The 27,598-nt window shown below is 51.7% G+C and overlaps 3 protein-coding genes and 1 non-coding gene across 4 annotated transcripts; 3 read left to right on the forward strand and 1 right to left on the reverse strand.

Moving 5' to 3' along the window:
* Positions 1 to 125: 125 nt before the first annotated feature.
* Positions 126 to 15,203, reverse strand: UBQLN4 (ubiquilin 4). Its single transcript, XM_010954070.3, has 11 exons — positions 15,042 to 15,203; positions 13,360 to 13,511; positions 12,756 to 12,973; positions 11,941 to 12,203; positions 9,986 to 10,144; positions 5,933 to 6,158; positions 4,711 to 4,850; positions 4,124 to 4,207; positions 3,844 to 3,959; positions 3,458 to 3,644; positions 126 to 2,005 (listed from the first exon to the last, which is right to left on the reverse strand). The coding sequence occupies exons 1-11, from the start codon at positions 15,147 to 15,149 to the stop codon at positions 1,853 to 1,855; spliced, it is 1,806 nt and encodes a 601-aa protein (XP_010952372.2). The 5' UTR covers positions 15,150 to 15,203; the 3' UTR covers positions 126 to 1,852.
* Positions 8,552 to 8,624, forward strand: TRNAG-ACC (transfer RNA glycine (anticodon ACC)). The gene has a single exon. It is a non-coding gene; the product is annotated as a tRNA-Gly (tRNA).
* A 948-nt stretch (positions 15,204 to 16,151) lies between the features above and the next one.
* Positions 16,152 to 19,206, forward strand: LAMTOR2 (late endosomal/lysosomal adaptor, MAPK and MTOR activator 2). The gene is made up of 4 exons (XM_010953908.3): positions 16,152 to 16,348; positions 16,653 to 16,815; positions 18,676 to 18,765; positions 19,013 to 19,206. The coding sequence occupies exons 1-4, from the start codon at positions 16,281 to 16,283 to the stop codon at positions 19,067 to 19,069; spliced, it is 378 nt and encodes a 125-aa protein (XP_010952210.1). The 5' UTR covers positions 16,152 to 16,280; the 3' UTR covers positions 19,070 to 19,206.
* A 1,146-nt stretch (positions 19,207 to 20,352) lies between these two features.
* RAB25 (RAB25, member RAS oncogene family) lies at positions 20,353 to 26,800 on the forward strand. Its single transcript, XM_010953907.3, has 5 exons — positions 20,353 to 20,646; positions 23,644 to 23,839; positions 25,129 to 25,322; positions 25,968 to 26,048; positions 26,439 to 26,800. Exons 1-5 carry the CDS (start codon positions 20,604 to 20,606, stop codon positions 26,564 to 26,566), a joined length of 642 nt encoding a protein of 213 aa, XP_010952209.1. The 5' UTR covers positions 20,353 to 20,603; the 3' UTR covers positions 26,567 to 26,800.
* The last annotated feature ends 798 nt before the right edge of the window (positions 26,801 to 27,598 follow it).

Below are 27,598 nucleotides of genomic sequence, written 5' to 3' on the forward strand. Positions count from 1 at the left end.
TCAATGTTTCTGAACCGAACCCAACTTCAAATTCCTCTATATCCCACTTTACAAAAGCCCTCTAAAGCCAAGAAGTTGTCTTCAGCCAGTCTCCTCTCGCCCAGAAAACAAACACCAAGACACTCTCACAACAAAGACCACACCATTTATTTACAAAGGCCAGTGTGGGAGTTGGGGGAGGTAGGGAGGGAAAGCCACACAGACATCCTCTCTGGATTGCTCGGGACCCTTTCCCACTTGGTGAAAATTTTGTTCCTCTTGCCTCCATATTCTCAGCAACGGGTCCTCTGAGCAGCTGGGCGAAGTAGCAGACAGAGGAGGTGATATGAGCCTCCTCTGTGCTCCAATAGAGCAATGTCCAATTCCAGCTCAAAGGCATCATTGCTGCCCTCTCCTTTGCTTCCTCAAATAGAACTCTCTGGCCTGGAGGGAAATAGTGAAGAACTCAAAGGGCAGGGGTTAAGATACCAAAAGCCAGGGGTTCTTGAGGAAAAGACCCCTCTACTGTTCCAGGAAAGCAATGAGGGGAAGGGTAATAAGGGTGCTGGTCACAGTCCTGACAGTTTCAGAAGGGGGATCCACATTCCCATTGGGTAACCCAGCATCCAAAGGCCAAAGGACCCAGCTCTCCAGGCTGTAAGTACTCCCGACCTAAATTGGCTCTTTTGCCTACTTCTCTCTGGTCGGAGAGAACTCTGAACCAGAAATCAACAAGGAACCTACCCTCCCATTCAATTCACATGCACATGTGTGTGTGTGCATACATACATACACCACCCACCCACACACACACCCACTGCTGAGACAGACCCCAGTCCCTTCACGTCTTTGGAGCAGGGCTCAAATCACTGGTATCTGGAGACACAGGCAGGTCCTGGGTTCATGGAAATGTGTGTGTATGTATATAAGCATGTGTGTTTGAGGAAATGTAACCAGTATAACCCCTTGTGAGCCATATTGCTTAGCTTCATTGAGCCCTTTTCTTCAACTCGAATTCCATTAGCATCTCTACTAAGTCTCCTCTGCCAGACCTGAGCCTGGACTCTCTGGCCTAAAAGAACTATTAGCACTTCCATTCCCTAACTGTCAATTCCAACTTCCAAGCCTTTGACTCAGCCTGTTTCCCTCATTCCCTCCCTCCAGAAACTCTCATTCCCTCCTCCCCTGTACCATTCTCCATTGGGCTGGTCCAGGGCTTGCCAATTCCTTCTCCAGAGGGCTGTGTCTCACCTCTCCCTTCAGACAGGGAGAACTCCAGGAGAACCTCCCCCTGGAAGTCCCAGCAGACCGCATGAAAAAGTGCTGGATGAAATGACCAGCAGGGAGGTGAGGAGGAAAATCACATCCTGTTTCACCTGCCCCACCTTCAGAGTATGAAAGTCTAGCATGGGTTAGGCTGCAGGTGGGAGGGGATGGGGGGAGAGAAAGAAGGAAGAGTTATCGAAAGTAAACCCAAGACCAGCAAAACCCTCGTGGCACAGACAGAAGACCCTGTTCCAGTAAACCAATGAGTTGGTTCCTCCTTCAACTCTGCACTGCCACTGAGAAGTTTGAAGATTGCAAGAGGTGGTTGTGGGGCAAGGAGGTGGGGCCAATCAACAAAACTGTGAAAACTGTTTAAATAGCTCTGCTCAAGCAGGCCCAGGAGAGAAGGTTCTGCAAGAGGCGTAGAAATAAAACTGGAATTCCCAGAGCTAAGGGGTTGGGGCCCACACCTCTAAAGTCACCCTGCTGTCTGGAGAGGACAAGGGAGAAGACAGAAGGAATGACAAGCTGCAGAGGGTCGGGGTTGACAGAGGAACCAAATGCTGGCACCGAGGGAAGGGAGAGGCAGGAGGCATGGGCTGAGGGATTAGGAGAGCTGAGAGCCCAGGAGTCTCTCGATAGCTGCGTTGATGTCCCCTCCTGTGGCAATCAGGGCCTGCAGGTTGGCCTCACGATTGATGAAGCCCATAGAGTTGAGCTGCTCCAGCTGCTGCTGAAATCTCACTTCTGGTGTCTGCACCTGGAGGGGACAAGCCTTGTGAAGCAGGTACAGGACCAACCCCAGGGGGACTATCTGATTCTAAGGGTTTATAATGGAGAGAAGAAGACAAGCAGGTCTTTTTGAACACCCTCAAAGTCAACCAGTGGGTCAGGGGCCAAGGAGCTGGTGTCCCAAGTCACTAAACAATTGTATAATAATAAGGTGAGGGGCATCTTTCTTAAAATTTTAAGGTAACAGATAGGCCTAAGTAAGCCTTTAGTCCTGCTTTTCATCCACACTCTGGAGATGTCCACAGGCGTTCCAAAAGCCAAAGGTTCTGTGGTTGATGAGATGCACGCTAAACACCACCTCCAAACTCCCTCCCGGCAGTCATCACACACATGGCCACATTAAAGGTCAGAGAAGGGCCCCAGGAAAGCAAGAACCTGTTTAATTTTGTTTAACCAATCAACAAACACAGTTATTTACAAAAGAGAAGGCTTTTCATTTTTGACACTCCTATAAACATCTCCTGGAAATGTTCTCCCTGAAGGATGTTTAGGAAGCACTAGCCTAACTCATGAACAGAAGACGCTTAGAGCTGGGAGCAGCCCAGCAGTCACAGGCTACCCGGCCACTGACGGGAGGAAGGTGTGATCCAGAGACGAAAGGACCTGCTGAAGGTCACAGAGGCCCCCCGACATGCCGTACAAGAGCCCTTTCCAGTGCTCTATGCTGCTTTCATCACGGTCCACACAACTTAAGCTAGACTGGGCCTTGGCCATCACTTGGTCCAGCCCTCTCAATGCCTGGCACAGAGCTGGGCACACTTACATTTCTGTTGAAAGGCTTTTCCCAGATAAGTCGTGGAGGCCAGAGAAAGGTTAAGGGGCTCACTCGAGGTCATCCCCACCCATCCCCCAAACCCCAGGCCTTGACTATGTGGCCCAGGGCTCTGGTCACCTCACCCCCCAGAATCCTCTTCGCCCACCTCAGAGATGGAGACTGCTTTCAAAAGACTCCTTTGATATAAGCAGAAGTGGTATAACACAGTGGTTAAAGTGTAAATTCTGGAGCTAGCATGCCTCCGTTTGAATCTTGGCTCCATTACTTACTAGCTGTGTGACTCTGAGCAAGCCACTTAACCTCTCTGGGCTTCAGTTTCCCCCTTTTGCAACATAAAAATAATAATAATAGCTTCCTCACAAGGCTGTTGTGAGGAATAAAGTAAATGAGCTCTTATACAGAAGGCACACAGAACAGTACCCAGGCAGTGGTAAGCACTATTACTATTCTCATCACCGTTTTACAGCTGTGGCAACTGAACTTGGGGAAGAGGTAAATTGCCCAAGGCTAGGAAGCAGCAGACCAGGATTTAAAGCCAGGTCTGGCTGACTCCAAAGCCTGCTCTGCTGTCTCCATTCTACTGCTACCCTTAACACTGTCAGGATGGAAGTGGTGGTCCCAGCACCAGCCCCGCTGCCCATGTACCTGTGAGTTTCCACTTCCAGCCAAAAGCTGGATCATCTGCTGCATGAGCTGCTGCTGAGCACTGGAGGCCCCTGTTGGAGAAGATGTGGCTGGCAGGGCTGGTGAGGAGGTGGGGGCCTCGGGTGCAGAGCCAGTGTTGCTGCCTGCCGAGGGTGCTGGGGTCCGGGACATCCCAAAGGAGCCAAGGCTGCAGGCAGGAGAGACCAAGAGGTTGGAGATGGCCTCTCAGAAAGGGATGGGACCATGAGATCCAGAAGGAAAAGCAGTTGGAAGAAACAGGAAAACAGACCCTGAGAGACATAATGGCTGCTCAGAGAGTGGCAGAGAAAGGAGTTGAGGGGGAGAAATAGCCAGAACCTTGCTGCCCACCTGCCCCCCACCCTCACCTGGGCACCAGCCCGGGGGCCTCAGTCTGCAGGGTCTGCAGTCCCTGCTGGATCTGCAGCAGCGCCTGCATGGCGCGGGGATTGGTGAGAATGGAGAGTGACTCCGGGTTCTGCATCTGGTGGGAAACAGCAGAGAAAGGCAAGAGGAGGTGGCAGGAGACAGGAAGCAGCCTAGACCCTGAGTCCAGAGCTGAGCTTGGACTCTCCCTTAAGTTCCACCCACTGGGCCTCAGGGTCCACTCCAGCCCTCAACCTCTGCCCCTCTAGGGTCCTCACTCACCTGCTGCAGGAAGACTGGGAGCTGCAGGCGGAGCTGCTCCTGCAGCTGAGGGTTCCCCGCAAAGAGCGGCACGTTGACCATCATCTGCCAGGGTGAAGGTATAGGGGGAGGCCTGGGCCTACCCACCCTCTAAATGCCCCCACAGCCTCAGTCTCCCTCGGCACCCCCCCCACTGTAGGAAATCTGGCCAGCTTTTCCAAGGATCTCACAGTATCCTGCAGGTCTGAGTGGAACAGTGAGAGGAAATGGAACTATACTGTGGACGAGGATGAGAGTCAGGAGCCCTTCTGATGACAATGACAATGACAGCTAACATCCCCAAGTACACAGGGCTTACTGTGTGCTATGCCGTGCTCTAAGCACTTATACTATTAATTCATTGAACCCTCACAACTCTCTGAGGCAGAAACTATTTTCTTTTTTACCATTTTACAGATGAGGAAACTGGGAGGTTAAATAACTTGTGTGGCTTACACAGCTAGGAAGTGGAAGAGATCAATATGCAAACCCCGGCAGCCTGGCTCCAGGGTGTTTTGATCATCACAAGTAATGGCGCCCAACACACTCCCCTCGGGCAAGTTCCATACCTGAGCAGCAAAGTCGGGGTTCTGGGCGAGCGTTTGCATCATGCTGCGCATGTAGGGGGCTGAGATCACGTTCTGCATCAGCTGGGGGTTCTCAGAGATCTGCTGGAGGAGGGCCTGCATTTCCGGGCTGTTGAACATCCCTAGGACAAGGAGGAAACAAACAAAACAAGAGAAAAGGGTTCCAGATGGAAACCAGATGCCTCACTTCAGTCTACCTTACTTCAGACACAGTGGTTACAAAACTTAGAAAGGCAACAGTAAAATGGCACCCAAGTACTGGGGTGTGGGTCCAAGTCCCTCTTGACTCTGAGGCCATCTTGCCCTGCTTTGGCCTGGCCCCTTCCCCATCTACTCTGCTAAGAACAAGCCAGTTAGAAACTGGGTCTGATTCATGCCCCTCTAGACTGTTCCCGCCACAGGCTCACATAATATCAGAGTTGGAAAGGATTTGACTAAAGATCACCTAGATCAACAGTGTTCAAACTTATCTTAGGAGCAGAGGCCCTTTCCTTAAATCAAATCTCACTCAGAAACCAAGTATGTCAGTAGTCTGGCTGGAGCTGGGGCAGGAGGCCTGGGGCATTTTCCAGTTGGTCCTCCCTCACCCTGGAAATGGTCCAGACCCCCAACGTTTCAGAAGTACAATTTTAAGACTATGGATAAGGTTCAAGTCCCTTATTTATAAAATGAGCACATAGAGGGGAAGGGACTTTCCCAATCAAGATGTCCCAGAGTATAGAGAAATCAGGGCATCTACCAGATATCCCTAGGGTCGTATGTACAGTCATAGTCCAGATAAATGAGGCGTCCCCCAGGGTTGTGCAGTGCATAACCTGCACTTCTGTACAAGGCAGCTCTGCACATCCCTATCCCCAAGCCTCACATATGCCTGTCCCCTGATTCCTCTCCCACATCCCTCTCCTTAGTCTGACCCATTTACACTGAATAGCACCAGCAGTGTTGAAAGAGCTTAGGAGGTAGGGTCTGGTTTACTCATGAGCCACTACTTAGGTCACTCCTAGGGACATAATGACAGGGCCAGAACCAACCCTCACCCACTGAGGGGTGGGGCCATTACTCCAGGCTGCAGAGCCCCCTCTGTGGCTTCAATACAGTCTCACCTCTGTCTTCAATATTCTGGAGCAGAGTGAACCCCATTCAGTCCCGGGGCAGAGGGACTGCCCTGGTGACCCCACTAAGCTCCTTCCACCCTAGGACATACCTGACCCCAGGCTAGCCGCATTGATCCCAAAGGGGTTCGAGACTGTCGGGTGCACCTGGCTGGTCCCCGATCCTCCGGTGCCCTCCCCACCGGACCCGGGGGCCTGGGAGGTGGGGGGCGAGGGGCTCCAGGGGTTAGGGAGGGGCTCTCGATTCTCAGTCCGCAGAGGCTGGGAGGATGAGCTGTCGGAGTTCCCGGCCAGGGAAGAGAAGGGATTGTTGCCAAACTGGGAGGAGGGAAAGGTTTTGGGTTAAGGACTGAAACAAATCAGGGATAAGGGCTGGGCCCTTTCTTTCCTCTCACCTAATATCCTCCCCTTCCCCAGAAACGGGAGAGAGATCTTGGAGGTCCTCAGCTCAATTTCTGGCCCCACAATGGGCAGCGTCACCCTTATCCTACAGGGCTGGAGCTGGCTGATGCTAACGATGGGATAACTGGACCCCTCAGATAACTGGAAACCTCCCATCTCCCCTGGTGACTCCAAATATTTGATTTCTAATCTCCTCGGTGCCCCATAGTACTTTACACACACCTTTCCCGTTGTGTAGAGATATTTGTTTTCCTTAGCTCTTAAAGGGCCGAGACAATGTCAGATTCAATTTGCACTCCTGGCTCCTGACACTAGTAGGTGCTCAATAAGTAACAATTGGCTTGATGGGAGCTGGCGCTCTAGTCAACCCTGCTCTGCCTCCAGCTCTCCTCCCACCCTTTTTTTTCCTTATTTATTTATTTAAATTATTTATTTATTTATTATTATTTTCTCCAATTTGATTGAGCTGTAATTGACATATAACATTGTGCTAGTTTCAGGTGCAACTTTCCCTTTTCTAGCCACCTTGGTTGAAGATTAACTCCCTGGAACCCTGTCCCTCACCCCCCGGGTCCCCCATGTGGCATTCTGTCCAACCAGGCACACCACAACAGAGCTCTTTAGTAGGGCACATCTCTGGCTAAGCAACCTCCCTAGGTCTTTTCCTTCTGTTGCTTCTCCCATGCGATCTCCTCCTTCCCCTCCCTCCCGACAGCCTATCTCCTCAGACTGGCTGCTTTAGCTAAACAGTCCTCCTCACCACCAGGCCCCCCACTGTCTACCTAGGATAGTCTCAGGGTCTACACCCCACCTCAGTGGGCTGCCCAGGGTAGCACCCAAACCTCCTCCTTCTGGACCCGCTGGCACTCAGGAAAGAGCTCTGTCCAAGGGGTGTCCTGGCTGAGGGAGTCCCAGGGAGGTCCTGACCTAAGCAGGAGGCACCTGAGCATCCTTAGCCCCTCCCCACCATGGAGTTTCATATCCACTTTCCTATTTACTCAAAGTGGGTCATGGGGACCAGGGCTGACCGAGGACTCTTCTGCTCTGAGCTGTGGTTCCTTTACCTTACCAGATGCCTGTTCAGATAACAGGGCTTGCAGGCCAGGGTTCATGCACCACAGTTTCAGTCCTTGTCAATGTTTCAGATTTCCTGTTCTGGTAACTTGTGAGCACCCAACCCCACCTAGTTCTGGGTCCTGCTTTGCTCTTCCCGATACATCCTAAAGTCTGAATCTCTTACCTGAACTCTCTAAAGTGAAAATAGCTGCCATTTATTGAGCACCTACTATGTGCCTGATCCATTTATTCTAATGTTTACAATATCCCTCTAATACACTGGTTCTCAAAGTGTGGTCCTAGGACCCCTGCAAGGTTTAAAAATTGTTTTTATAATCCTAAGATGTAATTTGCCTTTTTCACTCTCATTCTCTCGTAAGTATTCAGTGGAGTCTTCCACAGGCTACATGTGACATTGAAACGGACTGAATGCAGAAGCAGATGTGAGAATCCAGCTGTCTGGTAGTAAGCCAGACATTCGAGAGATCTGCACAAATGTCAAACAAGGCCACTCTTTCCCCTAATGTTTTGTTTTGGGAAATAAAGTTATTTTTCAAAAGAACATGCTATTTATGCTAATGTATAATAGATTTATTGTTATTTTTGAAAAAGCTAATAAATTTTTTAAAATTCTGTTTTAATTTCAGATACAGTGAGTATCAATAGACCTAACCCACAAAAACCAAAGCTCTTTCGAGTCCTCAATAATCTTTAAGCATATAAAGGGGTCCAGAGGCCAAAATGATAGAGAATACTACTATAGTACATTGTCTCCATTTTGAAAAGGAGGACATGAAGACTCAGGGAGATTAAATAACTCAATTAAAAATCACACTATTAAAGAATGATGTAGTATTTGAACTGAGGTTTGTTGATACCAAATTGCTATTTCTTTTTTTTTTTTTTTTTCAAATGCTATGTTCTTTTAGCTGAACCAGTGGTTCTCACACATTAGAGTACATCAGAATTAGCTGGGTGCTTGTTAAAAGCCTCACTCAACTACTTGATTTTCTTTTTAACCAGGTACATGTGTTACTTTGATATGCATTTTAAATACTTAAATAAAATAAAACTTAAAAATAAGCAAATAAATTCCTTTAAAAACTCACAGTTGACCCTTATAAGCACTTTCTAAAATTTAAAAGAGCAAAGGTTAAGAATAACCAAGATGATGGTGAGGAATAAGCTAGTAGGGTGGGAGGAGGGGGTTTCACCCTACCTGATGCCCAGACTTAATAGGACAATGTGTGGGGGGAGGGTACAGCTCAGTGGTAGAGCATGTGCTTACCATGCACAGGGTCCTGGGTTCAATCCCCACTACCTCCATTAAAATAAATAAGTAAATAAATAAACCTAAAGACAATGTGGTATCATTGCAGGGACAGTCAGCAAGGCACACACTCATTTGGTGTCGGGCAGAGACAGTATGAACAAGGAATCCGTTGGGACAGCACAGACCACTCAGCATATGGTGCTTTTTCCTTTCCACAAGGAAAAAGTAAAATGAAGTCCCACCTTCCCACCTGGGTGCTGGTAAGGAGGGTGTGTTCAGTTTGTGAAAATCCACCAAGCTGTACACTTATGATACATGCACCTTTCTTGCAGCTATTTTTATTCTTCAAGAAAACATTTTTAGATGTTTTTAAAAAGTAAATTTAAAATTATGTGAACAGCATGATACCACTTCTATAAAGCTGAAAAATATGCAAAATGATACTATAGATTATTTATGGATACATACATAGGTAATAAAATAATCGAAATGACAAACACCAACTTTAGGGTGGTAGTTAGCTCCGGAGAGGGAAAGAGAGGTATAAGATAGGGGAGGGGTACGTGAAGGCTGCAATTCTATCCCGTAATGTCTTATTTGCAAATAAATATTAAATATGTCTAGGAAAACATACAAAAACAAAACATTTGTTACAGAGGTAGCTATAAGATGGAAACAGAAGGATCCCTTTTGCATACCTTTGTTGCGCTCGTATAATTTTCCATACTTTTTTAATACCCTTTTGTTTACTTTTGAGTTTCGTTTGTTTTGACTTTTGAAACAGGTAAATGTATAATGTATTTAGTGTAAATTAAACTTTAAAAAGAACCCCAAAAGGCATTGAAATTATATATGACAACATGTTAGGGCAACAAGGATAGAAGAGAATGCTATATTTTTCTCTGTACTTTTTGTATATTTGGAAAGAATTCATAAAGCATTTTTAAAAGCATATTCTCAGGGCCTGATTCCAGAGATTGATACAATAAGTAGCTCACAGGTGGGGACCAGGAAGCTCATGATTAACAAGCTCCCCAGGTGATTCTGAAGCAGGTGATCTGTGGACCACACTTGAGACACACTGTGCTAGGGTTGGCTGTTTGACCCCAGGCCTGCCCCACAACCTCTGAGACCTTGGTGCAAGACGTTTGTCAGTATAATGTCAAATCCCTTGGACCCTACACCTCCCCAACTTCCCTAAGGAACTCGGCTATCGTCTGCCCTAGTGCCTCAGTCCCATGCCAAGTTGGACCATCCCTGGCTATGCACTGTGAGAACCGCTTTCAAGCCAGGGCCCACCCTCAGGGGGCTAGGGAAGGAAAGAGGAGCAGACAGCACTCCAGGCTTGCCTGGGTCTGGGGGTAGGTAATCCCGAGCCCAGACTGCCCTCCCACGGCCCAGCCCCTGGCCCCACCTGTTCCCGGGCAGCACTAAACATGGGTTCCTGGATGTCTGTGTACATGCGGCGGAGGGCATTATACCCTCCAGGGATGCTCTCCAGATTGCTCAGGGCCCGGTCCTGGTTCCGCATCATCTCCTGCATCATGGCTGGATTCCGAGCAAGCTCCATTGTCTAGTGGAGAAAGGAAAGAGAGAGAATGGGCTCTGGAACCAGGGGATCAGAGAATGGGCCCCGAGGAAAGAGTCCACATCAGGACCAGCACCAGGACCAGGGTCCAGGGCCCAGGAACTGATCTACAGTGGCAGGGAGTAGGCTGAACTGGATTTCCTTCCTCTACTGTCATCTTGGCTCTAACCCTACCTCCCTGTGGGTATTCTCGTTGCCTATTTGGGGTACAATGATCCCAGATGGGGTGAGAGCAGCAGCTTCCCTCCCTCAGGTTCAGAGGATCCACAGAAGCATTAGGGAGCACAAGGGAGTTGAATAAGAAAGGACATGAGAAAGGGGAGGAGGCAAAAGAGAAAAATAACGTCTATTTAGGGAACTATATTCAATATCTTGTAACAACCTATTATGGAAAAGGCTATGAAAAAGAATACATATATGTATGTCTAACTGAATCAGTTAGCTGAGACACTGTAAATCAACTATACATCAATAAAAACAAGCAAGCAAACAAACATCTATTGAGCACTTACTACATATAGGCACTGGGCTAAATGATTAACAGAATTCAATCGCCATGATAACCATCCGTGTAGGTATTTCTGTCCCTATTTAGCAGATGAGAAAACAGGCTCAGAGACTCACTGCCTGGGACACACAGCCAGTTAGTGGTAGAGCCAGGTTTCAAGGTCAGGTTGGTCTGTCTAACCAAGACAGTACTATGGTTTCTGGCAACTGACTACAAGTTAGGGAGGGAAAGGATTCAAGCTAAGACAATGCAACACCTTCAGATCCCATGCCAGGTCTTTGGCCTCACTGAATCTTGAGAAACAGAATGAGGGCTTTCTCTTGGGAGCCAATGGCTCACTGTCAATGAGGAAAGGGTGGCTTCTGTTAGCTCTAGGGGACAGCAGTGCATGGCAGAGAAAATGAACATAGCTGCTTCTTGTTCCCACCCAGCTGGGAATCCCTTCCTTGTCCTTCTTCCCAAATTTTCTCCACACGTGCCTCTTCCCAAGACACCTTTATGTCTACAACAGGACACTGACCTCTTATCCCACAACTCCTTCATTCAATAAGTACTTATAATAAAAAAAAATACAAAAAAATAGTAACTGTTGAGTGATTACTATATATCAGGCACTGTTCCAGGCAGTGAATAAAGCACTTGTGAATCCTTACCCTTCTGGAACTTATCTGGTGAGTCCAGCAATAGTGTCCACAGCTCTGCTGAGACTGTCTAGCCTAGTCCCTTGGTGGATGACCATGAGACAGAGCTCCCAAAGACCAACACCAAACTGCCTCCCCTGGCTCTCTCTTACCCACCTGGCCCTGCCCAGCTGAAATGCTCCCCAATCACCCTATTATCTTTTATTCCCAGGCCTTTGCACTTGCTGTCCCTTGGCCATGAACACTCTTCTCTTTTTCTTCCTCTGGTTCAGTCTTCTTCCTTTTGGTCTCAGCTTGGGTGACACTTCCTTTAGGGCCTCCCCTGAGCCCCAGGGTAGGGTCAGGAACCCTTCTGTGTGCACCTAGGGGATCCTCTGACTATCTCTGTGATAGCACAGACCACTTATAACTGCCTGCTTACTTGTCCTACTTCCCTTTGAGATCAGAAGTTCCTGTAAAGCTAAGTCTGTGTCTTTTTATCACTGTGCTCCAGTGTTCAAAACATGGCTGAATGCATGAATGAATGAATGAATGAATGAACAAGTCAAGGTAGGAAAAGGTGAGAAGAGGCCAGGCAGGGCATGGCTGGGTGCCCGGTAACCTCCACACCTCAGCCTTCTCTCTAGACCCACCTGTCTCATGAGCTCGGGGTTGTTGAGCATATGGCTGATCTCGGGGTTCCGCTCCATCAGCTGCTGCATCTGGGGATTGGCCATGATCATATGGCGCATCAGGTCGGGGTTAGACATCATGTCCTGGACCAGAGGGTTCTCCATGATCTGTGACAGCATCTCAGGATTGGACATCAGCTGCCTCTGCATCTGCTGCTGCAGCTCCATAAAGTTGGCAGAACCCAGGCCCAGGCTGCCCAGGCCCAGGATGCCCCCAAAGCCAGCTGTGGGGAGGGGGCAGGGTCACAGTCTGTCACAAGACTCTTCCCCTACCTGGCCAGAGCCACTGAATTCAGGTCTCCAGGATGGGCCCCTTCTGCTTCTCACATCTCCCTTTTCCAATCATTTCCACAGCCCCAGCGTAGCTGGCAAAGAGATGTGAGCCTACTAGACTGAGACCTCTTTGATGGTAGAGGCTGACAGCCAGGCACAGTACTGAGCACAGAGGGCAACCGGTGATGGCCTATTGAATGAGCAAATAAATATCCCCTAACTGGCTACTGTTGGACCCACCTTCTTCCCAAATTCCAATATCCTCACCCAGGGTTCCCCACATCCCCAGCCCCACTGCTCCCCTCACTCTTAACATTTCACCATGCTCCCCTCACAGACTGGTTTCCTCCCCTGCTTGTCTCAAGTACCAATGTCTGGAACCCTCTGTCCAGGGGTCCCCATCCCCATCAGACCAGGAGCAGGGACCATATCTTCCCCTCCTCTTGGCTCTCCCCAACTCCCTAGCCCAAATGAGAACAGTGTCCTTCTCCCTAAGGGCTTACAGAGTATAGATGCCGTGGCACTGGGAGGTCCCTCCCCTGTCCCTGGGGAGGGACCCCCCCCACTGCTCCTTCGGCTTCCACTGCCAGTATCTGAAGTGGCACTGCCAGAGGTGGAGGGCTGGGCAGGGGTGGCAGGTGAAGCAGGCGTGGTGGAGGGTGCCGAGGCTGGGTCTGGAGTGGAAGGGGAAGAAGCAGTGGCAGTAGCTGGATCTTGAGCCCTGGGGACAAAGAAAAATTCTAGTCGAAGTGAACACAAAAGGGAAGACAATGATTTCTATGTTTGCTGTGCAGCTACAGCCCTAACCCAAGGCACCTCCTAAGCAGCCCTGTGGCTGGGACAGGGTGATGTTGGTGGTCAGTCAGTAAATCAGACAAGGGGAGGGAGGAGCTAGTGTTCTCTGTCTTCAGGGCATTCAGGGAGAGGTAAGTCAGCTTCCCTTCCCCTGCAGGTGAGATCATAGGGCTTCCTGGCAATCCATCCAAGAACCACATTCCTAGGCCTTGGCATTGGTCTTCCAGGTACAGTTGAGTGACAAGTAAGAAAGTAACAGATGGGGGAAAAAAGCCCAGTTTGAAGCTGGACCTGCTCTTCTCCTTAACTTACTTCTGAGGGGTCTTGATGACCAGATGGACGGTGAGCCCATCCTTGATCCCATGCTGGTTCAGTGTGTCCCCATCCTTGAGGATCTTGCCTGCGAAGATCAGGACCAGCTGATCCTGCTGAGCCTTAAATCTCCGGGAGATTTCCTCCTTGAACTGTGATCAAGAAGCAAAGGTCACTGTGGAGGCTGCCTGGGCTCCACCAACCAGGGACACTGCCTCTTCTTCAAGAGCCTCTGCATTCCCTTGCTCCCACCTCTAGTCGTGGGAAGTCCTTTTAGCAGTCCTGACTCCACCCCTCCAGCTACAATAAGCAGCTCCTTTCTTAGCCAAGGAGCTAGACTGGTGAGAAGCTCCTCTTGGCTCTACCCCAGGGTCTCCCACCCTAGAAAGCCCTTGCTTCTATCTGCCACTCCTTCTTCAGTACCAGTTCCCAGTGAGGGTACTGCCTGAGCAGTTCTCTCCATTCCAGCTTCTTCAACAGCCTTGGGACTAGGCCCTGTCTCCCTTCTCTTCTGGGACCCCAAGTCTCTCTTCTCTTTATTCCCAGAGTTCCTGTAACAACTACAACAAATGGATCCCAGTTATTTATAACAGCACTAACTATTCACTAGTTAAGAGTCTCAATCCCGTAAGATACATGTTAATTATTATCCCCATTTTAAAGATGAGAAAACTGAGGATCACAGCAGTTAGGTAACTTGTCCTGGGCAGACTGGAACTCAAGTCTTGATGCCAAAGCCCAGGCTCTTAACCAAACATATGGGGCCTCTCAATTAGAGCTGAGTTCAAATTCAGCTCTGCAGGAAAAATGATTTAAACTCTGGAATGTAGTCATTTTAAAGGTTGGTGGAAGGGCAATGATGGCACTAAAGGCAGGCTGGGGGAGAGTTAGACTCCCCAAATCTATCAGCAACCCCCCCAACCCAACCCAAACCAGCGAACACTTAGATAAAAACAGTGCACTTGCTAAGCAAGGGCAGCTTCCAGATCCCTCCCTTCCAATCAGATGGTCTATCTTAAGCCCCGCCTCTGTGAAATTCTGGGGCTGCCACAGAGGGGTGGCAAACACAGGCAATATTCCCTCATTCACTCATCAACACATTTTTATTGAGCACCTAGTGCACACCGTGTAAATCCCAGAGGGGCTGAGAATCAAATGTAACCACCTTGATCTGAAAGAGCAGGAAAGATCAGGGCAGAGGGAAATCCTCCCCCGGACCCGCCGGGCGTCAGAACGCTGGGGGTTCTCTGAGGCGCCCAGTAGGTGCCCGGAGCTCTCCGCCGGCTCCCCCGCCGGCTCTCCTGGCTCAGCACCTTGCCCGGCCCCCATTCTGCCTCAGCGCCTCGAACCCCAACCTGTAACCGGAGCCAACACTCCGCTCAAACCCAGGGTCCTTCCCCCTTCCCTGTGCAAGGTGTCCTCTTCCCACTCTCCACCACGCCCCCAGCCCAGGCCACAAGGCAAACCCCGGCCTCCCTTCCCCAACACTCGCCACGCTCCCCCAGATCACCCTCGCAGGACGCCCCCTACCCGCCTCTCCTTCCCTTTCGCTCCTCCGAGTGCCCACTGGGCCCCCGCCCTCCTCTCCCCGGCCCTCGCGTACACCCGACCGTCTCAGAGCCACCTCTCCTCTTTGCAGACCCCTCCTCCGCGCTCCCTCACACCCCCGCCACCCGTACTACCTCCTTGACCGAGGCTCGATCGCAGATCACAATTTCCTCCTTGTCCTTCGGGGTCTTGACGGTGACCCTAATGGGGGGCCTCGTCTCGGCCCCGCTCGGCTCCGCCATGCCGCCGCCGCCACCCGGCCGCCCGCCAGCCCGCCCCGACTCCTCCTCCTCCCCGCCCGCCCGGCCGGCCGGGCTCGGCTCCGGCGCCTCCAACACTCCCCTCTCTCCTCCCCTCCCCAAGGCTTCGCCGCCCCCTCCGGACCTGTCGCAGCCACAGCGCCCCGGGCGGACTGGGGGGACCACTGCAGCGGGGTCCGCCCAGGGCCGATCCCGGGGTCTCGCAGCCTGGACAGGGCTTTGCGGGGCTGGAGCCCCCGGAAGGGCTCGGGGCGGGGGCGGAGCGTGTCCATCACTGCAGGGGCGGGGGCTAGCTCCCCGTGAGAGCCCACCGCCCGTCGTAACCCGCCCGAGCCGAGCTGATGTGTCCCCCTGGGCCCAAAGCTGCCCCCGCCCCTTTCGCGGGTAACTCCCGCTCCGGGACAAAGGACTTTCTGTGCCGCCGCTTTATCTCCGTTGCCTGTGATAACTGGTCTTTCTCGGGAACCCCAAATCCTTTCCAGGCCTGAGGCCTCTTCCCGACTTGAAGGTTAAATTTTCCCACTTCTGGATGTCTGTCCGTCTAAATCCTAGGATTGACTTTATTCACTTGAGAGTAGTGGCCTGCGTTAAGTCTATTAAGTACAGCCCCAGAGACCTGGATTTTCCCTGCATGGCCTTTCTGAGCCTTAGTTGCCTCAGTAGTATTCACCTCATCTCACAGAATTGTGCATTATGTGTAAAATTGCTTTGAAAAGTAACCAGATGTGTGCCCGACAAATATAGGGGTTTTATTTTAATTACTGAATCGTGGGTCGTCAAGCGGATATGACCTTTCTCTGCCCGAGGGGGTTAAATGTCCTAGTACTGCCACTGTCCTTTTACTCCCGCTCTTTTCCCCCATAACCGCGTGGTTTCTCTGGAAAAGCCGACTATAACTCCCAGGGTGCCTTGCGAGGCTTCAAAGAACTACAACTCCCAGCGCCCCACCGCGGTGGGGCGGGGTTGAGTCAGAACCCCAAAGCCAGGCCGGGAAACTACAACTCCCAGGGCGTTCAGAAGCATTGCAGCTGAACTACGGGAAGCGGCGGGCAGAGGCCGGCAGTAGAAACTCGGGGATCTGGGTGCAAAAGCCCAGGGTTAGGAGCCGCAGGCATGCTGCGTCCCAAGGCTTTGACCCAGGTGCTAAGCCAAGCCAACACTGGAGGTGTCCAGAGCACCCTGTGAGTGCGGACCGAGGACCCGAGCGGCGAGCACTGGAGTGGGGCAGCGCGCCACTCTCCGAGGGAGGGGTGGGAAGGCTCTCTGGGAAGGGAGGAGGTGGCTGAGGGGGCAGCAACTAGGGGGAACCGGCCGGTAGGGCCCCTCTCGAAAAGGGAAACTGACGTGCCGGGTGCTCAGGGCATGTTCCAGGACACCCTCAGACCCTTGCTTCCTAGAAGCGCCAGTGACGGGAGTTGGGATGGGAACCCATGCGTATCACTCCCCTTCCTAAGCACGATGATATCCCTCCCGATTCTTCGCCAGGCTGCTGAATAACGAGGGATCTCTGCTGGCCTACTCTGGTTATGGAGATACGGACGCCCGGGTCACGGCGGCCATTGCCAGTAACATCTGGGCGGCCTACGACCGGAATGGGAACCAAGCGTTTAATGAAGACAATCTCAAATTCATCCTCATGGACTGCATGGTATGGAGAGGGGAGCCACTTCCTCTGTCCCCTAAGGGGGTCCCCAGGGGGCGACCTGGACCTCATCCTGGACGGTTGGAGGGGCAGGGACAGGATCTTTGTACAATTGCTAAGAGTTGGTCTGCAGCAGCATTTATAATAGGCAGGACCCTATGCATCAAGTGGTGGTGAGGAAGGAGTTATGGACTCGAGGTCTGACTGGGATTCTGGTCTCAGCCAGCCACATATCATTTGTGGAACCTTGGGTAAGTCACTTTAACCTCTGAGCTTTCTTACCACATCTCCAAGGTGAAAACGATAACCCCACCACCACACCATGCACAGAATTGTTGTGATTGAATGTAAGAGACACTGTAGAGTGATATCCAGACAAAAGTGTTGTCAGCTGAGATTCACAGACAGGAGCATGGCCGTCTCCAGACCCTCGTCCAACCCCTTCTGTTTACAGAGAAAGGAGATGAAGTCCAGAAAGGGGAAGTGGCCATTAAACTGTGAACTTCTTGGAAACAGAAGCTGTCTCATTCACCTTTTTATCTGTTCAGTCGACAAATTTTTAGGTCGCTGCAGTGTTCTCAGGACTGGGGGAAAAGTAGCAAACAGGACAGACAAAAGCTGCAGCCCTAATGAAGCTTACAGTCTTAAGATATGCCTTAAAATAAGTAAAATAGGTATGTTTGTTTAATAAGTTAGTAAATATGTTTTGTAACAGAAGTATGTAAGTTTAAAAAGTAGTATGTTGGGTATTGAAAATGTGGAGAAAAAGCAAGGAAGTAAGACAGAAGATGCATGTGTTGGGGACAATCTCACCGAAAAGGTGACATCTCATCAAAGATCTAAAGGAAATTGGCAAGCCATGTGGCTCTCTGGGTCAAGAACGTTTCTGACAGAGAGGACAGTAAATGCAGAGGCCCCGAGGCAGAATGATGCCAGGTCAAGGATTAACAAGGTTGAAGTGGCTGGAGTAGAAGGAGGATGGGGGAGGTTAGTGGCTGAGGAGGGAGAGGCAGGGAGTGCAGCACTTGGTTCCTAGCACACACTAGATACTTAGTGAAAATTTGCTAAGCCAAATTGAAAAGGCCCCAAGAGTGAACTCTTCAGGAAGGATTTCTGCTGTTAACTTAGTCACCTACCTCTTCCTCAGGCCCTCCTTAACCAAGCATGCTGGTTCAACTGAGGACTCCTAACTGATGATTCCTAGAGTGCCTAGCCTAGAGCTGATGCTATAGGGCAATAGCTTTCAAATGTTTTGGCCACAACCCAGCTATAAGAAATATATTTTATGTCAGAGTCCAGTACACATATACACCCACCAAAACAGACATTTCATGAAATAGTGCTTCCCTTACTACATACACTACACTTCATTTCTCTTCTTTTTCTTTTAATGCTGATCAACCTTGATTGATCTGGAGTCAGTTAACCCTGGGGCCAAGCCTGCAGTTTGAAAAACATTCCCTTGGGAAATGAAGAGAACTATAAGATGGGTTACTGCTGTCTTCTTACAGTGTCTTTGGGGTGAACCCGTTATAATAACCTCACCCATTTGGCAGCCCTTTGCAGATGCCAAACTCCTTCCTGTGTATAAGCACCAGCTGGAGTAAGGTAGGGATTATAGAAAGAGAAACTGAGTTTCTGGGAGATTGGGTTTCCCAGTGTAACTTGGTTAGCAGGTGGCTCTGCTGAGGCTGGAATGGACTCAGGACCCCACATGCAGGGCTATAGCCAAAGTCCCCCAGCTGAAGCTCCTACTGTGCCCAGGGCTTGGAAGGCATATACAGTCTTTCTGGAGGAGCCCTTGGTGACGAAGGGGGCTAAAGGTGCAAGCAGAACATCACATCTCATGATACTTACCCCTACCAGGAGGGCCGTGTAGCCATCACTCGAGTGGCCAATCTTCTACTGTGTATGTATGCCAAGGAGACTGTTGGCTTCGGAATGCTCAAAGCCAAGGTGTGTATGTGCCCATCCCTGTACAACACTGGGCCCAGCCTTCATGCTCCATCACTGTGTCCACTTCCATCCCCACCACCTTCCTTGAGTCTTTCTCATGTCACCCAGTCTGTGCCTAATGTGGGCTAACTCCCGGGAGGAGGTGGGGGCTAGGGGCTGGGGGCTGAGCATTAGGAGTAGACCTGAGTTTAAGATCCCTCTAGTGGCAATTCTTGTGTGGGACTGATTTCTACTCCCTTTCTCACAGGCCCAGGCCTTGGTGCAGTACCTGGAGGAGCCTCTCACCCAAGTAGCGGCATCGTAATGGGCATTGGTGGAAGCAGGGGTCAGAAAAGACAGATGACTATTTGAAGGGGCAGGGCCCCCTGAGGAAACCTACCTGGACTGTGGGGGGAGGGTGGAACTTTGTTTTTCCCACGAATAAACTTCAACTTCTGTCTGTGTCTTGCCTACTTTCTTAGATGGGAGGAGTCAGAGGAGATAAGAAGGGGCAGGGATTGCTGTAGGCTGTTTTGTTCTGCAAGGATGGCTTTCCACTCACTCCTTCACCGTGACCGCCAACCACCAGATGGTTTTCGGCAGTGGTGCCTCATCTCCCTTGGCCTCTCCGGTGGTGTGACCTCACCTGGCCACTCAGAGAAGAATCTTACCCACCTGGTTGGCAAAACCTTGGGAGTGAACTCAGAGGAACAAGGAGTTGGGAGAGGTCATGTTGGACAAAGAGAAAACAGGGCCCTGGGAATTTAATGCCCTTCAGTCCTGACCTGAGGGGTGGAGTGGGGGTGACTTTTCTACTCTTGGGGTTGGGAGGGTGCCCGCAACTGCCTACAAGGGCTACCTCTTTGTTCTTCTCCAAGCATTCACATGCTTACACAGACACTCCAGATCAGGAAGCCCTTTGCAGACAGGATGGCTTTGCTCTGAAGCCTTGGGTCCTGGGGAGGGAGTAGAGGAAAACTGGAAGCCCTGCCCCCACACTCAGACCCCTCATCCTGTCTGCTGTTTCTGCCCCAGGTCTCCCCCTATCCAGTGTCCTTAGAGCAAGGCTGGACAGGGAGCTACCAGCCCCTTTCCCAGTGCTGTACATAAAAAGGGACCCATCCCAGGGAAGCAGGTAGGTTGCAAGTTCAGCTCCACCCAGGGTGAGAAACTGCCCATCCCAGGCCCTGGGGTGTCAGGGAGGGGCCGAAGTTGCTGTATCCAAGATGCAACTCCCAGAGCTCTGCACTGCATCCGGGTGATCCCAGCCCCTGCCCCCACCAGCCCTGCCTCTGGTGCCCCCGTTACCCCTCAACCCAGGCTCTGAGGAAAGCAGGAGGCCAAGAACTTTTCTTGCTCCCTGAGGGACTATTTCTCACTGGTGGCTGGGTCCCCCATGGCCACAGGTCCCAGGAGCCTAGCAATGTGCATTCAGTCCTCAGCTGGCTCTCTGAAGGGACTGTCCCAGTTCCGGCTACTCCCATTGTCACTCCGTTGAGCCTGCTCACCTGCTTGTGGGAGTGCAGGCTGAGAGCAGACACCCAACCTGTCTAACCTGTCTGACGTCATCGTCTCTCCACCCACCCGGGCCTCAGGTCTCCAGTCGTTTCGCTTCCTGTTCACAGCTTCCGTCCTCTCTGTTCCCTCACGGCACCGACACCTGCTAGGGCTGAGCCTCCCTAGGCCCTGTCTAGCCTTAAATCGGCCCTCAATCCCTCCGGCTGCAGAAGTCTCTACCTTCAGTGAGAGGAAGGGTGGATCCAGGTCTCTTGAGAACCGAGGGCTGAGGGCATTGAGCCAACGCATAGACCTGTCACCTCTGCCCTCGAAGACACTTGTGGCCTCCATGAGGAGCCAAGATGGGAAACAGAAACGAGGAAGATTATAACTTTGTCTTCAAGGGTGAGTTGGGGTCTATAAAGAAAAAGGAAACCCTGAGAGAGACCCAGGAGACCAAGAGAGCCAGAGGGCCCCCTCCTGTTTTTTTTTACCACTCAGCAGGACCCCCTCCCAGGGCTCATCATTCCTTCTGATAAGAAAGAAAGCTGCAGGGAGTAGGGGAGGGTCTGTTTACTGGAGCAAATGTCTCGGAGCTGCCAGAATGCTCTGGTGCTGTAAGTAGTTTGATCTCTCCTTAATAATGCCGAATTAGTCTCCTCCGTCCCGTTCCTAATGACAGCCGAAACCCCTAGGACTAGTCAGCCACTGCAGCACAAGAGATGGAGGTCAGGCTTCAGAGAGGACTCCCTCCTGAGAAGAAGGAGAAACCAGCAGACTGAAGGGGAAGAAAGCCATCTTTCTGGGCAGCTGTACAGGAAAGGAGAGATAGGAGAGATCTATCCCATCATAGGGCTGGATGAAGACATAGGGAAGATGTAATGAATTGGAAGCGGGGTCTAACAGAATCTGGAGGACCATGGCCTTGTCTGTCTGTCCCTTGACAGACCCTTTGGGCCCAAATACCAGGAACTGGGTACAATTTGGCTGGAAGTGTGCATGTATCTTTCCTGCTCCTTTATGTTGCCCCTGTGTTTGGCCAGTCTAGTGTTCCCCACCCCCTACCCCCCAACCCCACCCCACCCCACCCCACCTCCACACCTCCTCCAGGGCAGGGTGGACTGGTAGCGCTCCGATTCCCTGTCCAGCCACCCCACCTCACTGCCCCTCCCAGCCTCAACCCTGCCTCACTTGAGCTGGGACTCTCAGCCAACCAGGGCTTAGGGAACCTGTATTCCCGGAATCTTTCCCAGGAACCAGAGATAGGGTAAGGGTACTATAGGGCAATACTACTTGCAGTAACTACTGTTTATTGAGCCCGGGCTATGTGCCAGCCACTAGTTCATTAATCACCATAACAACCCCCCAAATTTTATCCTTCATTTTGAAAGCCTGAGAGTCAGGAGCCAGTCTGAGTTCAGATCTCAGCCCTGCCACTTACTAGTTATTGCAGGTTGGGGTCCCTAGAAGCAGACACTGAGAAGTTTGAGATGGAAGATGTTTACTGTGGGTCAGCAGCAGTGAAAGAAAGAGGGAGGATGAAGGATTGGGCAGCGGGAGAAGTCACATTGCAAAGCCTTGGCCAAGGGTGGGGAGCTTTGGGTTACCCTCTCCTTGCTCGGGCACTGGACGCAGGCTACCCAGGAAAGCTATGACCACAGGTGAGGCTGCTCTCTGCATCAGAGGGAGATGCTGAAGGAGCTGACGGCGGGAGGCTGTGTGCTGACTGCACTCCCTTCCTGAAAGGTGCATCTGGGCAGCACATCTTGTGTTTACCACACTAGCTGTGTTATCTTGTGCAAGTCACTTAACTCCCCTGTTAAAATGGGATGATACTAGTAATGGTACCTCCCTCATGGCATCATTGTGAGGATCAAATGAGTTAATATGTGGAAAGCCTAAGATGATGCCTGGCACATAGTAGGACTCAAAAAACTTTAACCATTAGTATCTCCATTTCATAGATGAGGATGAGAGACAGAGCAAGTAGCTTTCAAAAGATCATAAAGTCATTACTGAAACCCAAATCTGTCTGACTCTAAAACCCTTGTCCTGAGCCCGTTTGGGGCCTGAGGGGAGTGCTCAGGGCCCACCCACTGGGAGGGATGAGATGGGGATGAAGTTCCCAGTAGGGGAGAGGCAGGAACACACACACATACACACACACATACACACATACACACATCCTCTTACGTACACACACCCATATTGCTCCCAGCTCTTTCCTGCCTTATACAAATAAGGAATTTTTAAAGTTAGGATGCCTTTGTAGATTTTATAAACAAGGAAACTGAGACCCAGAAAAGGTGAGCCACTTATTCAGAGTTGCATAACTAGGCAGAGGCTGAGTGGGGACCAGAGCCCAGAACATGTGGCTCCCAGTCCTGGGGTGCCAGCCTGCCTCTCCAGAGCCACCCTGGGTGGCCACCTCTAATCCTGGATGTTCAGCTTGGGGCCAGTTGGACTGTGAGTTGTGCTTATGTCAGCCCCACATTTTAACCCCTGCCCCCAGCTCACCCACGGTGGGTAAGACTGGGCCCTGGACGCTGCCCTCCAGCCCAAAGGGTCTTCATAGCCCCTCCGGTGAATCCTTGTCCCTGAAAAACCTGAAGGTAAAAGCACTGGCCTACCAACAACAGTAATGACAGTCACAGTTTTGCACACTCACTGTATCCTGGGCAATATCTCCTTTACCTCTTGCAGTAACCCATAAGACAGGTGCTGTTGTTCTTCCCATTTTTTCATGAGAAAAAGAAGGTCTGAGAGGATAAATAACTTGCTAAAGGACACACACAGCTGGTCCCACACCCAGTCCCATGGTCTTAACCATGCAAGGCTGTCCCTTCCTGGGGACAAGTGGATCCTAACTTCTTGCACACACCTCCACATCTTCCCCCCACCCACAGATGTGTCACCTGCCAAACTTTCTCCTCACTCACACTTCTAGTCACACCTCTGCTCCCCATGCACAAACCTCCTACTTGTCCTACCAGCTCATATACATAGAGACACGCACAACGTTCTCATACTCCCTGACCCAGAGATGTGACCCTCCCCCAAGACCCCCTACCCTCGTCATTCACATGTACACACCCTGCTAACCTCACAACCTCTGAACACCAAGACCCACAAGCAGCCCACAGACGTGACTCCATCACCAGATATGCAGGCTGACTCAGAAGCCTTAAAGTCCTTCACCCATTTCAGAATCTCATCCTTTCTGCCCCGGGATGGAAGCATCATGTAGAGTTGCAGACAGACTCTAGTCTCTGCCAGGAGACCTGGCTCCTTCCTCAGTTTTCTGAGCTCAGCTCCCCCTTTCTGATAGGCAGAACCTCCAAGCTCCGCCTGGCTTGGAGCTGCTCTGCTCCAAGCTCAGCCTTTATCTTTCCACTCCTTCAGTGGTGCTGATCGGTGAGTCTGGCGTGGGGAAGACCAATCTGCTATCCCGATTCACTCGCAATGAATTCAGCCACGACAGCCGCACCACCATCGGGGTTGAGTTCTCCACCCGCACTGTCATGCTGGGCACCGCCGCTGTCAAGGCTCAGATCTGGGACACGGCTGGCTTGGAGCGGTACCGAGCCATCACCTCGGCGTGAGCCCAGGGCTGGGGGACTGCTGGGGTTCGAGGGTGCTGGGAAAGTCAGGGCATAGCTCTGGAGGAGAGGAGGGTGGGGAGGAGGAGGAAGAGGCGAGGACACTCAGGGGTGTGCTCCTTGAACAGGATTGCGGGACGCCATGGCCCAGGTGAGGAGACACAAGTACCATCACTACAAAACAACCTGAGACAGGATGTAGAGATATCGACTGCTGGAACTAAAAATGAGTCATTGCCACCACTTACTCATGTCTTTGCTATGTGCCCAGGAAGGTACAAGGCACCTTGCATTGGGCATTTTGTGTAATCCTTAAAGTACCACAAGAATAAGGGGCTACAGTAATCCCTCTTTAAATACAAGAAGTTTGAGATTCAAGCAGGTGAAATCAGGGTGGAGCTGGGATGGGGGCAGGTTCTGGGATCGAGAGATCTCCCTCACTTGTGCACAGTGCTTTGCACTTGGCAACCTTAACTGTCTAACCACAGGGTGAAGGGCTGGACCATGCCTTCAGCTGCATTTTACAGACTCAGAGGACACAGAGGAAGCAGCCTCCTGACACCAGACACAGAGTGTCTCCCAGTCAGTGTCAGGCCAAATGTGGTCTGTGTGTGTGTGGTGGGCAACAGCACCTGCCAGGGGACAGGAAGCAGGAGTCAGGTGCTTTGTTTATACATACTCGTCACTCTTGGACTGGTCACCTGACTCTTATGAGCCTCAGTTGGCTCAACAATAAAATGGGAACAATTAGATACCACCAGTCTGAAGAAGCTCCATCTAACTCCAAGAGTGAGGCTGGAGGCTTGCTAGGATGCCTCAGATGATCAAGTCAGAAACTGCTGCTCTGGGAGGCATTTAGCTGGTCCTAGAAAGATGGCCACGAGAAAGAAGTAGGCACTGTGGGTCAAGGAGCTGTGTGAGGAAGGTCTTGGAGGCATGGCATCCAGGTGGCCGACTTGACCAGAGCCCAGGTACGCACTGGTGGATAGCAGGGGCTAAGATCAGAACAAGACATAAGGAAGCAGAGAGGCTAGGCAGGAGGAGCGAGCCAGTGATTTTGGAGAAGGGAGGTGAGTCTTCGGAGGCTCCAAGACCAGTATCCCAGGAGGGCGCTCAGCACTGGACATGGGACTTTGGACTGCCCTTTGTGCTCTGGGTCTCTGGACCCCAGTTTTCATATTTCCCCATCTCTGGTACTCATCTCTGGCTTTTGGCTAGAGGACTCTGCTCTGAGGTTGGGCCGGATGGCCCTGACCTTGCCTCTGTTCACCCTTCTACCCCAACCCAGGTACTATCGTGGTGCGGTGGGGGCCCTACTGGTGTTTGACCTAACCAAGCACCAGACCTACGCCGTGGTAGAGCGCTGGCTGAAGGAGCTCTACGACCACGCCGAGGCCACTATCGTTGTCATGCTCGTGGGTAACAAGAGTGACCTCAGCCAGGCCCGGGAGGTGCCCACTGATGAGGCCCGCATGTTCGCTGGTGAGAGCCCACCACAACCCAGTCTGACGCCTCCAACCCCACCAATGCAATCCGAGCTCCCGCCTCCCCAGGCCCTGCTGGGCACTGCTCTCCTCCTAGGGCCCCGGCTTGGACTTCCTCCAAAGGGTCTCCTCCCTCCATACCTTCCACTCAGAGTCTCTTAGCCCTTCCCCTCTGTGACCCTGTGTCCCTCATTTTGTCCCACCATCTGCCCTGAGGTTGTCTTTCTGGGCAATTGTTCATAGTTGGTTTTAAGACAGCCCACCTTGCAATGCTCAGAGATCCTAAGTGTAGCAGGTGAACTCCCCTTGACCATCTCTAGTCACACTTTCCCCAAGAGTCTTCTGGGGTTTAGAAGCAGTAGGATATAGTGGTTCCCAGAGCCCAGCCTCACATCTCTCAGCCAGTGACTAGATGTGGGACACCAAGCAAGTTCTTAATTCATTCTCTCTTTCTAGGCTTCAATTTCCTCTTCTATAAGAAAGTGATAGTATTCAAACCTACCTCACAGGTTGTTTTAAGGATTAAATGAGCTACACATGCCAAGGGTTTAGCACATAGCAAATGCACATCGTAAACATGAAGTAAATATTATTATTATTGCCTGTGCCCCCACAACTGATGGCGTGCTTCCTTTCCTGTCAGAAAACAATGGGCTGCTATTCCTGGAGACCTCAGCCCTGGATTCCACCAATGTTGAGCTGGCATTTGAGACCGTCCTCAAAGGTCAGAGCCCCTGCCTCCATTCAGCGCCCCTAGTCCACCCCTGAGACTTCTGTGGGCAGTGGTAGGAATGCAGACACCCAGCCCTCGCCCACTCTAGCTGATTCCTCAGCCCCTCCGTGGGCCCCAGGCTCCTCAGAGCCTCCCTAGTGTGTGCCCCACCCCCTCAGCGTGGGGCTTAGGGAAGGAACCAGAAGGCCACACTTCCCAGGGAGCTGAGTCTTAGTTTTTCTCCACCTAGGTAAGTAACAGGGAACCAGGTACCCAAACTCCTCTTCCTTCCAGCAAAACCCCCCATGATCGGAAAGGGGTGGAAAGGGGCTGCAGTGTGAGTATGGGGAGGGTGGGCTCTAAATCTTCCTCTGACCTGATCACTGCCCTCTGCCATCTCAGAGATCTTCGCAAAGGTGTCCAAGCAGAGCCAGAACAGCAGCCGGACCAGTGCCGTCACTCTGGGCAGTGCCCAGGCTGGGCAGGAGCTGGGCCCTGGTGAGAAGAGGGCCTGTTGCATCAGCCTCTAACCTTAGCTAGCGCTGACCCTGTCCCCACTAGCTTTCTGGCGCGCCCCCCACCTCAGCCACCCCCAGCTCCAGAAGCTTTCCCTGCCCTGTGGTTCCAGATGTCAGAGTGGCTGGTTCGCTGTTCACAGCCCCGCAGAGCTCTAGGGTCTTCATGCCCCCGACCCACATATCTCTTATTATCTGTTTACCTCCTCACAGACTAGAGCCCTCAAATAAAGCTGTGTTTTGTATCAATGCCTGGCTATCCTGCTGCTTCCCGGTGCCTCCTCTTCATCTCTGGCCTGTCCTCTGAGTCCCTGTTCCCCCTCCCCCTCCCTCCATCCTCCCCACCAGACCTACTGCCCCCCTCAGGGCCAGCTGCCTCTGGAGTCCTGTGGTCTGGGGACAGTGCCAAGGGGGTGGGAGGTGCCTGCCCTTCCCTCTGCCAACCCCCAGGGCAGGTGGGGGAGGGAGGGCAGCATGGTGGAGAGGGGGTATCTGGAAGGCGAGACAAAGGAAATCATCGGCGGGCACCATCTGGTGCCCAGGGCCCCGGTGCCAAGAACTGAGGTCACTCCAATGCCAGGGGTGAGGGGAGGAGGCAGGGGGAGATGTTACAGAGAAGGGGAAGTCAGGGCCAGCCCTGTCTGTATGTGCTGGGGAAGGGGGTTTTAAGCCTGGGAGGTGGAAGGTCCAAGTCTTCCATCCCTCTGCCTGACCCTGAAGAAGAGGGGGTGTGGTGTGTAGGGATGGGTTGAACCTGGTGGGGATGAGTGGGGAGGGTCTGTCTCTCAGCTCTCTTCCCCTTCTCCATAGAGCCCAGGAGCTGGTTATCCAGGCAGGGTCCAGGTCACCCTGCCTTGCCTTGTTCTGTAGGACAGGGTGGAAGGGGGTCTGACTGCACACCCGAGGAATGGAAGGTAGTAAATGGGGAGAAAAGAGGACTGAGCACTTGGAGACTTGGAGTAGGGAGCTGTGGAGAGCAGACAGGAGCCATCCACTTCCCGAAAGGTGAGCAGGGTTACCCAGAATTACACCACAGAAAACCCCACT

This window comes from Camelus bactrianus, chromosome 21 (assembly GCF_048773025.1).
Source record: "Camelus bactrianus isolate YW-2024 breed Bactrian camel chromosome 21, ASM4877302v1, whole genome shotgun sequence".
Lineage (NCBI taxonomy): Eukaryota > Metazoa > Chordata > Mammalia > Artiodactyla > Camelidae > Camelus > Camelus bactrianus.

What these genes read in the sequence shown, in the direction of transcription:
- UBQLN4 (XM_010954070.3), bottom strand. Translation starts at nt 15,149, where the DNA reads ATGGCGGAGCCGAGCGGGGCCGAGACGAGGCCCCCCATTAGGGTCACC. An exon ending in TTAGTGCTGCCCGGGAACAG is followed by an intron (nt 6,159 to 9,985) that starts GTGGGGCCAGGG and finishes CCCTCCTCCCAG; the next exon opens with TTTGGCAACAATCCCTTCTC. An exon ending in CTGGAAGTGGAAACTCACAG is followed by an intron (nt 2,006 to 3,457) that starts GTACATGGGCAG and finishes TGTCCCCTCCAG; the next exon opens with GTGCAGACACCAGAAGTGAG.
- LAMTOR2 (XM_010953908.3), top strand. Translation starts at nt 16,281, where the DNA reads ATGCTGCGTCCCAAGGCTTTGACCCAGGTGCTAAGCCAAGCCAACACT. An exon ending in GGAGGTGTCCAGAGCACCCT is followed by an intron (nt 16,349 to 16,652) that starts GTGAGTGCGGAC and finishes ATTCTTCGCCAG; the next exon opens with GCTGCTGAATAACGAGGGAT. An exon ending in TCATCCTCATGGACTGCATG is followed by an intron (nt 16,816 to 18,675) that starts GTATGGAGAGGG and finishes TACCCCTACCAG; the next exon opens with GAGGGCCGTGTAGCCATCAC.
- RAB25 (XM_010953907.3), top strand. Translation starts at nt 20,604, where the DNA reads ATGGGAAACAGAAACGAGGAAGATTATAACTTTGTCTTCAAGG. An exon ending in TTATAACTTTGTCTTCAAGG is followed by an intron (nt 20,647 to 23,643) that starts GTGAGTTGGGGT and finishes CCACTCCTTCAG; the next exon opens with TGGTGCTGATCGGTGAGTCT. An exon ending in TGAGGCCCGCATGTTCGCTG is followed by an intron (nt 25,323 to 25,967) that starts GTGAGAGCCCAC and finishes CTTTCCTGTCAG; the next exon opens with AAAACAATGGGCTGCTATTC.